General features: G+C 43.0%; 1 protein-coding gene across 3 annotated transcripts in view; it reads right to left on the minus strand.

Annotated features, from left to right (window-relative positions):
* Nucleotides 1–2805: 2805 nt before the first annotated feature.
* The window catches only part of LOC120741786, a 160702-nt gene continuing 145164 nt past the window's right edge, over nucleotides 2806–18343 (minus strand). For 2 of the 3 annotated variants that reach the window (XM_040044822.1, XM_040044823.1), the window contains exons 10-14: nucleotides 18067–18184; nucleotides 14032–14352; nucleotides 11534–11741; nucleotides 9997–10486; nucleotides 2806–8964 (exon numbers count right to left, since the gene is read on the minus strand). In XM_040044822.1, coding sequence (XP_039900756.1) covers nucleotides 7894–8964; nucleotides 9997–10486; nucleotides 11534–11741; nucleotides 14032–14352; nucleotides 18067–18184 — 2208 coding nt within the window. In that variant the 3' untranslated portion in view covers nucleotides 2806–7893. The remainder of the gene's footprint in view (nucleotides 8965–9996; nucleotides 10487–11533; nucleotides 11742–14031; nucleotides 14353–18066; nucleotides 18185–18343) is intronic. The other variant, XM_040044824.1, reaches the window with a different exon arrangement.

Raw genomic sequence — 18343 nt, forward strand, 5'->3', positions numbered from 1 at the left:
TAGACAAATGATCTACCCCACAGGGACATATACAGTCTCACTCGGGCTATGTGTGGCTGTGCTCCTTTGCCGTGGACTTCCTGTCACAGGATTAGATCCTGGGCAAGTCCAGCTCACCTGCTTTCCCTCAGGCAAAATCTCTCTTCCTCAGCTCATTGCTCGCACAAAGGGGGGCTGCACAGGTGATTTTGATGGTTTCAGATAGGATGTGGCTAACTACAACAGAACTACAGCACAATCCCCCTCCCCCAAAAACACAACAATTACCAACAAAGTTAAAAGGAAGCGCTTAACAAGAAAGGCAACTTCCCCGCTTTCATTTTAGGAACATAATGCTTGTTTTAATTGCGCTCCGACATTATTGTTTCATTTACTAACCAATCCCTGACACGCAGCCCCTGAATAGGGTGCTGTAGTATGTAAATGTGGATAAGAGAGACTGCGTGCTTAGCAGTGTCTTTGAATGATTACTGTCTGGTATTAGGGAAATGCTCTCCTGCTTATGGAAGCATGATAAGGGATTATGCCACCTCAAGTTACAGCATGTCACCAAAAAACAAGACAAGACACAATTCAATTGAAGATTTCTGACTAACAGTGCCCTCCCTATACCCCTCTGCCTCCAAGCCTCCGAGTGCTATTGAGCGCTAGTTCACCAGCTTTGCAGAATCAAGAACTGCACCTTTACCACAGCACACATCTGGGACTATCATCGCACTGTCCACCATCAACCAGCAGGTCGCTTTAATTATCCATCCACCCCTCCTGTAAAGTGTAAATACCTCTCGCGTAATTTACCCTGAAGTTCCCATTCACTAATTACCCCCCACAAAAGCACCCCTCAATCCTCCCCACCGCCACTGCATTACTGAAACCAACTCTAGCTCCAGGTCTTTCCCGCGTTGCACTATAGATTCTCTGTCGCCTCACTATGGGGAGATCGAACTCTAATTAAGATTGTTAATGAAGATTTAATTTTCCACTTCAAATGAGCCACTGAACTCTGTGAGCGTTCCAAGCAGAACGGATGAGCAACGAGAGCAGGAGGGGGAAAAGAAACGCGCACACGCACTCATAAAAAAAGAAAAACGGAGGGACAGGTGGAGTTAAAAGCTACTTGTTAGACATTTAACTGCAGGGTAATGTGTTGTCGAGTCCAAAAAGTTGCACTGCCTTGTCGAAAGACTCTGCAGTCTCTTGCACTCTGGATGCTGCCTTTTAAAGCACACTTGAAATGCAAAGATGCACAAGTGCAGAACGCGCGCACACATACACACACACAAGCGTGCATGCACACACACAAGCGTGCACACTGTGCTGAATAGCCAGAGGGATTGTGAGTGTCAGTAAGGTTCAAACAGAATGAGGAATCTCAATGTACTTGACTACACACACCAGCACACACGAACTTGTGAGTTTTGTGACGCAATCATGCAGCACTTTGAGTTTGCACCACTCCAGCACATACAGTGCTTAGTGGTTCCCAGGTGTATGCCTTTAACAGGGTCCATTTTATCTCCAGCTCTGCTATTATGCCACGATCAATTATGCATGCTGTAATTATTGACAGTGCAATGACAGTGCATCTCACCTAGCATACTGCATTGCGGTGTTGATGCTGGAGGGAGACTGATATATATTTATATAGGACTTGTAAATCGATAAGGGTGCTGTGTTAGTTACATGTTGATGTGTTTTATCAGTTTTGTGGAGGGGGGTTAAAGCGAGTCAAAGCTCTGTTTTGCCTCCAACTGATTTCACATCCTCTTTAGATACAGGGTGCTGCTTCCGCAGGGAGCGAGTCAGCCTTGTGAGTCTCATAATTATGGGAAGGAAGGCAAGGACTTTTTCTTTAGCAGGCAGCGGAATAATCTCTAACCCAATCATAAATGCAATTTTATGTAATGCAACAGACTTGCATATTAACCGTTAATATGGTTCGCTCCATCCCTTCTCTCTCCCTCTGCTTCTCTCCCTTTCCTGACTTGAGGCGGGTATTATCATTGTAATCAAGCGAGGACCCGGCTAACACGATCATTCTCTAAACCATCATGTAGAAATAATCCCCTCCTTCATATTTGATTATTGTAATAAATCTTTTTAACCAGCAATTCAGTCACACGGCAATGGCGCACATCTCCCCGATCCATCATTCAGCAGGACAAACGCAGAATTCAGAAGAGCTGCAAAGGTTGGCTAAGGGGCCCGCATTATTTGGTCGCAGCTGTCAGGTCTGCTCTATTTGCTACAGCTCCTGAGTTCAAAATGCGCTTTTTTTTCTCTTTCCTTTCACCAACAAACAGAGAACTCTCCCCCTCTGTCTGATAGTGTGATTACTCTGCAGAACTCTCCGTCTGTCCTCTATTACTGACCTCACATCCCCCCATCGGGGTGGATCAAACCAGACAAGGTGTTCCTTCATCCTGCAGTCAGACGCACACGTATCCCCAGAAAAAAAACACACACGCACACACATTGTCTGTGGTTTGGAAATTTCAAGGGGCCAATTTGACAAGGCACACCCACCTACTCACAACAAGACACATGCTCACAAGGTGTGCACACATTTGTATGCACTGCACAGCTCGTCTCTCAATAGCTCTCTCCTTCTGTCTCGTTCTCCCTTAGACACACTTTTACACACACACACACACACACACACACACACACACACACACACACACACACACATATACAAACACCACATACACACACAAACAGAAGGCACACCCATCAACAGAAGTCTGATTATCCCGAAATTCTGGAAAGTGCAGAAAGGAGCACAGAGCAGGTCTGACTCATCTGTTTGAAATAGTTCCTTTTTTATTCAAATTTACAAAAAGAAAAAGTACAACAGAAATAAATACACTTTGTTCAGCACGCAATTGTGGAATTGTATCAACATCGTGCAGGAGCAATGAAGTCACGGGGGGAAGGTGGGTGCAGAACCAGTGAGGGTCGATCAGTTTAGGGTCAGAGGCCAGAGGTCATGACCTTTACTCTGCATCTTTGAGCTACATACATTAACTAGATACTAAAGTATCTGTGCCCGTCCTTTAAGTGGAGCTTCACTGTCCTAAGTATCGAGGCTCATTCAGGGGAAGATGTGATAAATGGACCGCTTTCCTCTGTTGGTGCACCTAAGCTGGCTAAAAGAGTGAAAAAAAGAGCCACGCAGTGCTGTGGAGACTTCAGGCTTTTATTCTATTTAAAACAACTGATTCAACTAATCACGCTTTTGATTGAACCAATTTGCCGGGCTCAGGAGGTGGGATAATCAGCTCTGTCAAGTGGTTTAGTCGGCACAGCACTCCAGAACTCTGAAATAAGACAAATCAGGAGAATCATCACTTTGATTTTGACCAATCAGCCAAAGCAAAGCTTTGAATCAGCAGAGATGAGACACCTGGAGCCAATCAAGACAGAGGAATAGACCATATAATTAGAACGGTGCACAGGGTCACTTATTGGTATAGCATGCTAATTGCTTATAAAATGTCTGCCTAAAACGATACTGCTCTGAAAATATGGCGACTGTTAATACATGTGTTCTGGGGAAAAGCGGCTCAGAAAGTTTGCACATTAGAGATAAATGCAAGGGAGAACACAGCACATATAATTTAGTAATTCTCATTCCTAAACTGGTTCAAGTCATTTTAGGTGCACCGGAGAAATAATCATTCGAGACTTTTTATTCCGACCGAATGATAAATAAAGGATATTTCTGGTTTTGTTTGTTTTAGAAATGGCTGTTGTAAATTGTAACTGTAATTTTGACCATTATTTGTGCTCACCTAACATGCAACGAAGTCAAAACCAGCAGGTTAGGAAGATTAGTTGAAGGCAAATCGGAAAGGAATGCGTGCTTTTGATTGAATCAGTTCTCATTTCCACTTCTACACCCAAAATGATTCGACCTCATAAAAGAAGCAATCATTTTGAGTAAAATGCAACTGAAATATATAAAATCGAATATGTATTTCCTTATTCAGATAATTAATTATTAAGGAAGATATGCTTAGTATAAACTGAATATATGCCAATCAGGCAGATTTCATCTGACTAGACTTGATTAAATTTAACATTTTACATTATACTCCCTCCTCCCTATGTAATCAAATTACACTGGAAGAAATACATGTAATCAAATTACTTAAAGTCGGTGTTTTGGGTATAAACGGAATGTGTGTTTTTGTATTCATTGGCTAAATGCAAATCAGATCCATCCTACTGCACCTTACAGGGGACTGTAATGCACTTGAAGCTGCTTAGTCACCTCCAAAAATGAGTCAGAAGAACATTAGTGCTTCGTTCACACGGCTCGCTAGGATACGATACACAAAGCAAAGTTCTTTCACCCACATTGATCTTTCAAAATACAAACAGAACAGTGAGCCTTCTTTACGTTTGAGTTCAAATTACTAGAGAAGCCTCTCTGTGTTATTTTGATGCAACATGTTTGTCAAGAGGCCCTCTTGAGAGCTTCTCAGATGCATTAACTCTTAATTAATATAAATGACGTGAATGACTGAAGAAACTGGCAAGGTTCAGTGTTTTTAGCAAAAACTTTCCACCTCCTAGGTCTTTGAAACTAACTTACTACCTGAAGAACAGATATTACTGATGATATAGCAGAAATGAAGACATGTTGTAAAAAACATAACTCAGTCCTCTGAGTGTCTAAAAGTCCAAATATGTTTTGCTAAAATAGCAGGTGAAAGTTTTTGGAGGTACAGTTCATCATCCAAATGAATCCCAAATCAGCTCTCCCTGAGGTTCTGCACCCCCCTCCCTGTCTTCTCTGGTTATTGTGCAGTATATTGGTCCCCACACTGTCCAGTCTGCACAGTGGCACTGTATGGAAAAGTCTGTGGCTCGGGTAAAGGGTAGAGAGACACATATGGATTTTGTTTCATGTCACCGGCTTCTCGACCGGTTAACAAAATGCTGCAGAAGACCTTGACAACAAGATTATGGTGGACCAAACTGGCGGACACTAGCGAAGCTGGCAGCCTGGTGTGACTTTACAAAGAATGAAACAGTGACACTTCTGTGATGGCGCGCCAAAGACGTCCATACATTCAAGTTGTGGCTAAATTCCTCTCTGGACTAAGGTAACTTTTAGGCTTAGTCTATGGTGGCCCTGAAAGCCCAAACGCACTGCAACTTGAGGAAACACCAGCAGATAGAAAAATGCCACAAAAGCACACAAAACAGAATGGAAGTGAATAAAACAGAAATTTAAAAAACATTATGAAAGGTTAAGAAATTAAAAAAACCTCCAAAATAAAAAGACGTAACTCACAAAAGACAATGTCAGTGTTTTTGGGGAGACAATATCATGACAGAACAGCTAACGTGACAAGCTAACAGTAAACGGCTACTAGCAAACCTGAATCTACGGTATTATGTGAATCTTCTGCTTCTTTTAAACGTGTCTTACTTCATCAGCAGCTGTTTCGTTACGTTGCTGTCGCCCCAAAAACACTTGTTTTTTTCTGGGGGGTTTTTTTTTTGTTGTTGTTTTTTTTACTTTTCTTGTCATTTGTGAATTTTTGTAGAGTTTTTCTACTTGCTGGTGTTTCCTTAAGTTGCAGTACATCTGACCTCTCAGGGCCACCGTAGCAATAAATACATTATAGAGCTAAGTTGTTCTTTCACGCAAGAAAATTTGCTTATGTAGACCATAATGCATCAGTAATTTGGCATTTGAATTGCATTGCCTGAAATGCACACAAGACACGTTTCCTTAATGTAGTGTTTGTCATATTTTTCAAGAGAAGCAACTATCTATAAAACCTCCACATCTCTCAGGCAGTGTAAAATTTATTATAAATTCTAGATTATTCCACTTTTGCAGTCTATTAATTCAGATTTTAGGGAACACTGACTTCTTTTGTTTTGTTTTGTATACCCATTAAGGGGATTTCTCCTCACTTCACTGGATTTTCATCAAATGGATCTTCACTGGCACAGGTTAGCTCACAGGCTTCCTGTAACTAATATTTTGCACAACAAACTTCTGCCAGAGGCCACATGTATAATTGAATCCTTGGCTTGTCCATCTCAGACAAAGAGCTAGCACACAGCAAACCCAAACACAGATGTTGAATACATGGTGTTGTTTTTGAGTCCAGGAGGCAGTCCAGCGCAGTTAATCCATTTCTAATCTACAGTACATACAGGTAATCCCAACAGTGCTCCATTTTCAACATCTAAGTTCTGTTCTAGACATTTTTTATTTTATTTTTTTTTACACATTTTAAATTTTATATACTCTCTTTTAGCAGTAATACTTAGTGGTATTTACAAATGTTTTTTTTTTTTTTACATACAGTCAAACATGATATCTTCGTTTAGCTGACATCTTATAAAACAACTGTAATTTTCGACATGATTCGTTATCTATTATTGAACATCACACAGTATAAAAGTGCATTCCAGCTGAAATCTCCAGCTCATTTGCATCCTGACCTTTTAACAAGAAATAAAATGAAAACGAAAAAGCCTGTCTCTGTGGTTGTGTTTCACTACAATTTCATTAGAGATCTGTGGAAATGTTCCATTGGGCCGTACAAGCGTTTGGAGTGGAAACTGATTTTGTGGGTTTTTTTTTATTGTTGTTGTTGTAAAATCATGCATGTGAGACTGGGGAAGTGGGGTGGGCAAATTAGAAAAAAGCAGACTTCTTTCATAAAAAAGACACATTTATGCCATCAATAACAGAGTCCTCAGAATACTCATGGATTATGTAATTTACTGTAGTACAATCAAAGCCTTGTGGTGTTAATCAGTTCTTTTGTGTCGCCGCGTGTTTGTGTGTGAATCTTTGTAAACATACCAACACTCAACTACAAAATAGCTGGGGGGGATGGGGATGGGAGGGAGGGGGGCAAAGAACGAACTGAGAGGGTCCGGGGGGGGGGGGGGGGGGGATCATATCCCTAAACCATTTAAATTTTTCACAATGTCTGTTTTTCCTCGTGGGCTGAGAGGAGGAAGAATCTTTTGCAGGATTTAAATGATTCATCATTTTCATTTGGAATGGAGTAGCAAGCTGAATAATTCACTTTTTCTGCCACTGCAGATGGAATAAAAAGCAACAGTTTCTGTACAATCATCTCACTTCCAAGACCATTTCTCTCTCTATACATCCTTGCCGCCCATTCCCTTTATAGTCAAACATCACTTTTTCCCCCTCCCCTGTGTCTTATCCTACTTTCTAAACTTCGTTGTTAAGTGTTTTTCCCTGCCTCGTCATCCTGAAAGCTAATGTTGCGGCATTACGCAGCATTAGTCATCAGTCTCATCTCGAAAATTGTCTCTGGGTATTTCGATTTCCCCCTGCCACTCTCTTTTGCTCCATCTCTGTTAAATATGCACGCATACGGCACGCGCTCGGTTGCGCACGTGTTCTCACGCACTTTTCACTGACTTTTCTCGCACACAAACACGCAGACACTGGGATCAGATCGGCACACCAGACGTCTTCCTTCTCGCCTCCTGCTGTTTCTCATTCCATACGTGAGAGCTGAATTTAATCGAGTCTTGGATGTTTGAGTTGTTTTTCTCTGTCCAAAGCGTTTAACAAATTGTTGCTGCCCCGAGCAGAAGCAGGCTCTGCATTGTCTCAGTATCTGTGCTCAACCATATCAGCGTTTCAACACTTATTGCTATAAATTACATCAATCACTCCCTCCCCTGCCCTCGCATTCTCCATCCTCCCTAGGCTCATTTTTCTCTGTCTCTTTTTATTACTTTGCCTCTTCATCTTTCTCCCCTTTAACTTCTCTTCACATTATTCGAGCTCAAGTTGCCTTTTCATCATCCTTCTTTTCCTCCCCTTCCTCTCTTACCCCCTTTTGCCCCTATTTGTTTCATTTATATCCTTCCTCAATCTTTCCCCTCTTCTCCAGCTCGCACTCCATCTTTTTTCACTTTCTTGTCAGGCTCCTCATTCATTTCTTTCTCTTTTTTGGCACCCTCGTCAACCTTTTCCTTATCTTCCCTCTCTTTCTCCCTGTCTTTGAAGAGCTGGGCTAATTTCTGGAATTGGGGACCCCACTCTTCCAGCCCTGCCCCCCAATCCTCCTTCTCTGAATCCTTCTCCCCTTCGCTCTCCAGTGAGCTGAGGGATCCAGCCCTGGACCCTGTTCCCTCCAGCCCATACACCTGCACAGAGTCGTATGGCGGCTGTGAGGGATCAAAGGTGACCTGGGCAAGGCGCAGACGTAGGAACTCACCCACTCGCAGTGCCAAGGAGGGACCCCCGTGCCCTGGTCCCCCTCTGGCTGCCTCCATTCCTGGAACCCAGTTGGCCCCAAAGCCCATCACACTGCCATATGTTGCCCGAGGCTGCCCGGGGAAGGGCAAAAGCTGAGGGGTCATATCCCTCCTGCCCAAAACATACCCTCCCATACCTACTCGATCGCGCCAGTCCCCAATAAAGCCTGGTGCTTCTGGGTAGATAGATGGAGTCCCGGTCAGTGATACTCCTCCACTTTCTCTGTCTGGCCTTGCCACCACAAAGTTGCTTCCCATCTCCAGTCCTCCTCTCCCCAGAGTGCCAGCGTAGTCCCTCTGTCCAGATACTTCCCCCTGCAGGACAGTGGCATAGTTGCGTCCACTGGCAGGTGGTTGTTGTTGTCCATCAGTGGAGGTGGTCCCATTTCCATTTCCACCTCCACCTCCTCCTCCACTCCCCCCTCCTCCTCCTCCTCCTCCTCCTCCACCAGAGTCAGATTCAGCCAGACTGCCACATGTGCGTTTGGGGGACATGCCGGTACGAGAGGCCCTGCGTCCTGCCATGGGGAGGGTAGCCGAGTCACACACCCAGCCTCCTACGCCGTGACCCTGACCAATCAGGGAGCCGGATCGGGTCATGACAAGGTTGTGCTCCCTGGGCAATGTCTCCGACTGCACCTGGAGGGAATGTAGGCGAGCACGAGTGGTTTCAGTTCGGGGCTGGGGTTGGGTGTTAGGTTTGGTTACAGTAACATAAAATGGGATGAGACAATTTGCCCAAGGAGGAAGGGGAAATTTAATAACAGGTATATTAAATGTAGAAAGATAAGGAAAAGTGATGACATATTGCCCACGTGAAGGAAAAAAAACAGGAGATGATGATGATGATAAAAAGTGATTCACGTGAAGGAGAGACAGACAGACAGACAGTGAGCAGAGGAGAGCGGAGGGAAAGCAGAGTTGGAAGAAGACATAGACATTAATTGATCACTAGAATGAGCTAACACTGCACTGTGATAGGGAGATGGAAAGGGAAGAGATAGAGAGATAAAATATTTGAAAATTAAATAAAGCTAGGGCCAAGGAGCCGTGCCATGGCCCTAATAAATGAAAGCATAAGAACAAAAAGTAAGAATAAAGCAGGATATGATGTGCTGATAATGTCTTTATTGTCATCATCCCCCAACAACGTCCAGGACATTTCTGTGACTGTGCAGAGACTAAAAGTGTGGCAATGCTTTAATCACTGCAGTAGTTCAGTATATTAGTTTGATTTCAAAACCTTATAATGATTTTATATTTGCTTAATGACTTTCTCACGTTTTCGTTTGCTTATTTAATTGAATAATTAAGTCATTGATTCAGCTTTAATGATGTCTTCAATGTGGCCATCTACTGCTAATTGACTAATTTATTCCGTTATAATTAACGATTCACGGCAACGGCTACCGCTTTTTACATCTTATTGAAATATTTAGCCCCCCATCAATCTATGTTTTAAGCTGTGTTGCAGAACGAGTTCCTGTGCTGCATTCAACACAAATATGCAAGTGTGCGTTTGAATGATGTAGATGTAAGGACATCAAAATTCTACCAAACAGGAATCTTGGGTTCTCTGGGCATCACTGTTAAATAGTGGCATTATGTTTGAGACCCTAGTGTCCTTCATCGTCTCTCCGTTTCTCTTGCACATTTATTTAAGCTCATGTGTGTTTAGCATGCGTTTAGTGTGAAGCTCACTGTCATCCTTACCCAGTCCACATTTTGACTGAGGTTAACTTTGTCCTCACTGCTCCCTTCTGTACAGTTGCTTGCGGTTCCTGTTCCTCCTCCTCTGTCGTGGCTGTCGCTGGTTCTCGGTGTCCCTCCATCGGACGTGCTCACCCCGCTCTGGGGTGCGGTCCCGTCGCGGCTTTCCGTCCGACTCCCCGTTCGACTTCCTGTGCTGAGATCCGTTGGAGCTATGTACACCGCCCCAGACTCCATCGGCCCGACCACGGCCCCTTGGTTCTGGATAACCAGGGAATGGTCTGGCTGGCCTGCAGGAAAGCGGTACGCCAGCTCAGCCAAGCCTGGCTCGAACGTTCCTCCTGGGGCGCGACGGAGAATGGGCAACGTGTGACTGCTGTAGCAGAGACGACCGTAAAGGGGTCCTGCTGGTCCTGAGTAGTTGTGATCCACACCTGGATTCTGAGCCCAGCTATAAGTGCGAGATTTGTCTTGAGCACGATGTGAGTAACGACTGCAAGACAAAAAATGGGCATATGATTGGGCTAAATCTGAACATGTTATACCTGTTTTTGAATACTGCTTGCTGCTCGGGAAATATCTTTGGTCATTTTTTAAACAGGTTTTTCTTTTAAACCATGACTTGTGGTTTTGTGTTGCACTCTATATTCACACTGCAAGATATTCTGCTGAGACATTTGTCCACCTTGGGGTGGGAAAAAATAACCAGGTGAGAAATATGAAGGGTGTACTGTGTGATTTTGTTTGGACTGAAAACTTGTGATTCCATGGATGGAATTTCAAAAGAAAAAAAAAGTGATCCAGTGAAGCTAGGGCCAAAATAACCTCTGTTTTAATACAACGTTTCTTTCATAATGAACGCTCCAAATCTTACAGTTCACTCCAAGAAGAACAAGCTACAGCAGCGCTCGACTCAACTATGCGCTCCTTTGTTACATGGCGCCAACAGAAATTAGAAATTAAAAGTCTCACAGAGGTAGTTAATATTGCAGGAATATTGCACTGGATTGCATTAGATTTAGACAGTTTTTCATGTTGCTGTGTCCACCTCCATAAACTGTGAGAAGCAATTTTCGATCAACTAAAAGCAGCCTTTGTACTTGTTTATGGCCTCTCCATATGGCTTGCATGAATCCGGGAGCTAATTATTAGTCCAAAGGCAATAACAATGTTTCACAGGAACATCAAAGTGGGTGCAAACAACTCTCTGATGTAGCAGAACATAAATGAGTTTTAGCAAAATGAGCACAACAAAGTGGCCTCCTAGGACTGCCAGGCTTGATAGCCTTCTGTTTGAGTGTTTTGATTGGTGGCTGATTATGACCTGGGAGTTGTGGCTTAAACAGTTACTTAAGTGGATCAGTTAAGAGCTGGACTGCGACGAATGGTTTCACTCTGAAGGCGTAAATAATATTTTCTTTTCAGCATGTAATGAAAGGTCCGCTGTGATGGTTTGATTAAATTAGAAACAGACCCATTTATATATATATGCATCACCACATGCAAACAAACCCTCCCACACACCCCTCCGCCTGCTTACACGTTCCTGCTGTCCAGCGTGCGATAGCCGCGTGAGCGCGAGCTGTGCGGGGCACTCTGCAGGGCGGCAATGTCGAAGGCAGCTGTGTCGGCCTCGCCTCCGCCCTCGTCGTCATACGTTATGATGTTCTCGCGTACGTCGTCCTCCTCCAGCGGTGACAGCGAGTCGCGCTTCTGACGCCGCAGCGACAATGACAGGGCACTCACCGCTGCCGAGGGGTGGCAACGGGAATAACGGATATTGAGGCATAGGAGAGAAATTGGAAAAAGAGTGATGAACAAGGGAGAAGGGGGGGCAGAAGTCACAGGGGAAATAAAGGAAAGGAGGAAGAGATGTGTGTGTGTGAGCAAGGGAGAAAAACTCAAGCAGACAAAGAGGTGAAACACACAGAGACAAAACGAATACAGAGAGTCCTTGGGTTAGAGGGCTGGTATATCATATCAGCAGACTGCATGCCTCCACTAGGTAATTGACTTTGAGCTCCAGCCAGCCAAATGGATGCTTTATTGTCCCATGACTCCATGACTCTTATTGCATATTCCCAATATCGAGAGCTAAATTTCACCCTGGACTGTGGCAACGAACCAAATGATGCCTTTGTGACTTTTAACAGGTTTGCAAACACAACATTAGCATTGGGCAGTAGAATCAGCCTTCCCATACCCACTGACATCAAACTCTGGGAACAGTGGCTTTTTTTTTTTTTTTTTTTCATTTCAATTTTCCAGGGGAAAGGCACAGACGCAGGTCTAGATTAGGTTCCTGCACTAGGATCGAGTTGGTAGAAAAACAGATACAGGACACCTATGATAATAGCTTTAGTATGCTTATTAAGTGGGGGAAATCCTATTCTTGCATGTGCTGAACTTTCTGGATGCAAATAGGGAGAAAATGAGAACCAAGCTGAAAAGTAAATTTAAAAAAAAGTGCATAAATATTCAGGAAGGCACCCGATCCAAATAAGACTCCAGTCAGAAATCAGGGACAAGAAGAATTGAGCATCCGGTTAAAGTTGCTGCTGGTACACCTGTGGAAGGTGACACCTTTACCAATAATTTCTCTCACTATTGGCTTTCCAGTTCATTTGTACATTTCAAGGATGCAATTTTTTTTTCCACTCCAATGTAGAATTTCTGAGTGGACAAGTTGATCAACTCTCTGAATTTGGACCCTCACAGGTTACTAGAAGGCTAGTTAGTTGATCGACTGACATTGCCCATATTTTTTTCTTAATATATTCCACTCACTCGCTCTTAGACAGCTCTCCCTATCATTTGGACAAACTGCTTTGGTATTTATAGAAATCCAAACCGTGCTGAATCTGCTCGGGTGCTTATTTATATTTGCAGTGTATGATTTGATTTAACAAACACTAATGTGCTTGTGTTTCCATACGGCTGTATCGCAGGAGGTTAAGCTGCCGCGGTAAGTAAATCTACAACCTTAATATAGTTGGAGGCCACATTATTTGATTTCTATGGAACTAATTCAATGATCCCTAAATGGAGTGGGAAAACTCTAACCTTTTATAACAGTTTGAGGAATAACCTTTATAGCGTGGTGTGTGTATATTTATCTGTTAAAGACAGCCTCTATCCACAGGGCAAAGTTGCCAAATGGCTCAATGGCTACCTCGTGTAAACCCCGCTCCTTTTTAATAACTGATGGAGGTGATGACCTAGGTTCTTTAAGGACGTTTGGCATTCTGTGGAAGGCCCTGTTAAATTAGTGTTTAGAAATAGAAAAAGCAGAATTATACTCCCGCCCACGATCATGCCATTATCACTTAGCGAACTAAATTCTTAACTCCGCTAAATCCACTGAGCACGATCACCTTCACGCCATGTCGCGTCTCCCACTTGATTGAACTGGCCCCTTCCAGAATGATAATGCCTTTATCAACAAGGCACGAGTGATTTCAACAGACTCAATAGAAATGACAATGATGCTGGCTATCAGCCAGTCTCCTCAGCAACTAGGCATTATCCAATTGAGCATTTGAGTTTCTGCAAAGGTGGCTGTGACATTTTATTATGCTGCTATCAAAAACCGGAGGGCCCAGATAATCACTCAAAATTGTTATTTTAGCTGTGATTAGGGCTGACCTTGCCAAGGGAAATAACTGGACCAAAATTGCGAGGAAAAGTAAACCTGTATCGAGCAGCTGTGACTAAGAGAAATATTTACGCTGCTGCTTTCATTATTTTCATATGCAGATTAAGCATCCAGGGATGTAGTTGAAGGTACACAAGCCCTAAACGCTATTTACTCAACTTTCTATTTGTAGAATGGCATTAAATGCATTTCTAGGGAGTAAATATTTATGATATAACTTCATATTATATCATAATGTACATAACACTAAGTGCTGTTATAAAAGCCATCATGTAAATTATATAAACAAGGGCCTTTCACCATTTTACTTTTGCTTTTGGCATTATCTTAAGCCAAGCTCAGATTTAATCTCTCTCAAGCTTTATGAGCTATTAAGTATTTACCCAGTAATGTAGCAACACAAGCCAGGATAGCCAGCAAGGCAGCTGTACTGAGCCCAGGGGAGGGCAGTGTGGACTGCTGAGGAAGACACACCGCTTCTTTCTCCCAGTCCCATTCGCCCTCGGTCTGTTTGTCCTTGTCTTTCTCCCCAGCTCGTGCCCCTCCTTTCAGGCAGGGACAGACGGACACAGTGACCGTCCCAGTGCTGGTGAGGCCAGACGTCCCATCCCTCAGGACGAGCGGCACGTAGAGGGTCAAGGTGGAGGATGAGGAACGGGACAGTGGCTGGATCTGGGACAGCAACACCAAGCTGGCTGTGGGGCCTGAAGGAGAGTTGACAGATAGGAAGAAACTTTGAGTCCACTGTTAACCGCATGCTACAGTGTTGTTTGCAGAATGGAGGCAGGACGTTCCAATTTGGAAATTATGCCCAGAAATGAATGTCCTCATGTTTGCAAATGTGCGACTGCAGTCAGCTGGTGACGGGTTTGTACCACAAAGGAATTGAGCAGGAAAAAATATTTAGCCTCTCTTTTATTTTTACTATTTTCGTTCACTTCCCTTCTAATTTGAGCTACAGCGTTCCACAGCAGAATAACAGTGATACTAATTTTACAGGATGAATCTACTAGAGTGTTACAAATTGGGCAGACAGTATATTTTTCGCTGCCGCAGCCAGACACTTCATGATTTATGGCTCCAGATAGGCTGTAAAACTTAAACATAAATTCTAATATACTTTCACGTTTAAAATTATTGTTTGAATAATGTGGTGCCATTAGATCCATCTGTATGATCCTTTTCAAAGACTCCCACACCTGTCCTGGTTAATGACACAACAAAGTATGTACAGAAGAAAGCCTGTACATCCAAAGCACTGACTTTTAGAACACACTTGTATGAAAGGAATACATCACAAGCCCGTTTTTTTTTTTTTTAAAGATGTTGTAATGGACATCAGTGATGAGAGGCTCACATACAGCAATTTAAAAGGACAGAGAACAGCAATAACAAAAGAGGTAATGGCCTGTATTGATCTGACTCTCACTTTTGAGAAAAAGAACTGCGGAGGATCTGTGTGGGAGACATTTGTAGAATTACACACACAAGGCCACAAAAATATAGCCGCTGACACGAAAGCAGGTTTTCATTAGCATGAATGGCACTGGGAATGAAAACATGACAAACGCGATTATCAAAAAGATCTTCAGCGATCCAAAAGATAGATCAAATCATTGTCTTTTTAAACAAAGAAAGTAATGTAGCATTTTGTCAGACAAGCTGTCCACACGGGAGCTGAGGATGCTCTTATTGTCTCTCTGTTCTACTGTTGGATGACACATCAAAGAGGTCTTTGATTTCACATGTCACTGAGTTTATAATACTCATTCATGATCTGGCGAGTTAACTTGGTTTTGTCTGGTTTAGGAAGAGTTGGGAGTTTGGTCACCAGTTTGGTAGTAAAATTAGTCAAAGAGTAGTCGGATCTTCAGCTGCTGACGAATGTAAGCACATATCTTCATCTGGCAGGGGTGGGGAACTCCAGGCCTCAAGGGCCGGTGTCCTGCAGGTTTTAGATATCACCCATACCAGGCCTCTGGAGAACTTCAAGACATGTTGAGGAGGTAATTTAGCCTTTTAAATCAGCTGTGTTGGATCGAGGACGCATCTAAGACCTGCAGGACCCTTGAGTCCTGAAGTTCCCCCACCCCTGTCTTAAGTTCTATATTTAGCATATTTTAGCTAATACAGCTAACTTAGTAGACAATCAAAGCATTTTGCAGCTAAAATGCAGTTTTTTTTGGTCAGAATTAATGGAGAACAAAACAAAGTACTATGACTTAAAATGAGAGTAAATGTTATCCTGTGTTTGCTGGATTTTCAATTGGATGTTTTCAAATTCCCCGTATTTGCCATATTGTGTTTACTGATGAAGTCAAGGCTGAGAAATTTGTTGCCAAGCTACACTCACAGACCACTCGATTAGTTACATCATGTTACCTTTCCCTCCAGAACTGCCTTTATTCTTCATGGCATAGATTCAACGAGGTGCTGGAAGCATTTCCACCGAGATTTTGTTCCATATTAAAATGACAGCAGCAAACAGCTGCTGCACATTTGTCAGCTGCACCCACGATGTGAATCTCCTGTTCCATCGCATCCCAGAAGTGCTCTTTTTGATTTAGATTTGGTGACTTTCATGTTGTTTTACGCCAAAATTTTACCCGACTACCTGGATTTTGCAGCAGAACTTGAGACTCATCACGCTAAGCAAAGTTTTCTTTTTAATCTTTTATTGCCCAATTTTGTAGAGTCTGTGAAAGCTGTAGTCTCAGTTTCTTGATCTTAGCTGACAGGAGAGGCACCTGGGTTGGTCTGGTAGCCCATCTGCTTCAAGGCTGACCGTGTTGTGCATTCAGAGACGCTCTTCTGCATACCTTGGTTTTAACAGTGCTTGGGAGTTACTGTTGCTTTCCAATCATCTTGAAGGAGTCTGCCCTTTCATCTAAGGCCTCAACAAAGCAACCCTCACTATTTTCTCTTTTTCAGGTGGGGGGATTCAGATTTTGTTGCATTATTTCAGTACATCAGAATTCTCTGCCGCATTCAAAGTTACTTAAATCACCTTTTTCCCCCATTTTGACACTCGGTTTGAATTTCATGTCAACACTGAATGTCATGTGAGTGGCTGATCAGAATACATGTGTGTTAATGAGCACTTGAACAGGTATACCTACAACTAGTACACATGTTCATGTGTCCAAGGCGTGCACATGGAATACTATATTATACACTTCAATATGCTACTGACATCTTTAGCTAATATGACGCACAAATCAAACTTTCAAGTGGAGAGAGATGAGCTGTGTGCAGAATGCATAAGCACACATGAAAGTATTCTGTGGAGTTTTTATCCGCTAGTGGTGCAATGTTTTGATTTGCATTACTGTCCTCAACTGCAACTGTGCAGCACATACCAACTGAAGAGCTTCACCGATTTCATGCTGTTCCACAACAGTTATTGTGTCAAAGGAAAAAAATGTAGCAATGCAGAAGCAAAGACGTGAAAAGAAAAAAGAATGCCAGCTGATGTAATCAGGCCTGCACTCTTCAAAATATTGAAAAATGTCACTTTTGCAAATGTTTGATCTTTTATTCAGCACGCCGTTAAGGCCTCAAGGAAGCAAACACTGTGTTTTTGCACTGACTCAAAGTATGTGTTTACACGAAAACTCCACAGGTTTTCGTGTAAAGTTGAGGGCAGCGCTGGACTCATAATTGCAAAAAAATGTATTTGTGAGCCAATTAACTTGTTTTTGTGTGGAGAAATGTAAATGTGAGCTAAGACAACAAAATTCTTGTGGATCCAATTTTAGGAGACTACATATTTGCTCAAGGATGCAAAAATATCCCCACACATACACAGCTTGATGTGAACAGTTACACAGAACCGGCAGCACATTGCATCCCTGAATTAAAATAGTCATATCAAATGTATGTTTGTATGATATTAAAGGACTATACGTGTGTAATTGTGCAAAACAAAGAGCGAGGACACGACAAGTGTTCAGGGGGAAAAATGCACAGAAAACAAACAAGTAGCTAAATTAGATTCAGTTGACGCTAATTAAACTAAGCAGCTTTGATTTCTTCAAAAGCTTCTCAGTGGAAATACTAAGTTTACATGGTCGTGGGGAAGAAGATGGATGTAGAGGATACAACAAGAGGGACGAAACAAAAGAGGGGAGGATAACAAAGCAAAACAATGGGGCCACCAGACATGGGAGATGGATGGTAGGAGACAGAGGCAGGGACAGAAAAAGGGAAGGCGACTCAGAGAGGGAGTGGTTTTGAGAGGAACGTGAAAGAGAGAATAGAAGGAAAGATGAAGATGGGAAGAGAAAGGCAGAAAAAAATATATATGTGGGATTAAGGGCCTTAGAAAAGTGGGGGGAGAAACAGTCTATCTGCCAAGGGAGGAGCAGACAAACAAGAATTAAGAGAACTACACAGAGAAGGAAAGATTGAGTGCCTACCACCGCTGTCCCTGACGCTGAAGTTGAGGGCAGCGCTGGACTCTGGAGGGATGCTGAAATACACGGTGCTGTCATTCCCACCCTCATCTCTATCAATCGCCCGCAACACCTGCACCACCTGAAACACAGAGATAGAGAGCAAGGGAGACCGGGTGAGGGGAGGGTGTGAATGAATGTGTGTGAGTGCGCGTGTGTTTGTGTGTTTTGAGGAAAAGCATAGAGAGAGAACAGAAAAGGAGGAAGAAAAAACACTTACACAGAGAGAGCTTTTAGCTAC

The sequence above is a fragment of the Simochromis diagramma genome, unplaced genomic scaffold, assembly GCF_900408965.1.
Source record: "Simochromis diagramma unplaced genomic scaffold, fSimDia1.1 OVJJ01000663.1, whole genome shotgun sequence".
Classification (NCBI taxonomy): Eukaryota; Metazoa; Chordata; class Actinopteri; order Cichliformes; family Cichlidae; genus Simochromis; species Simochromis diagramma.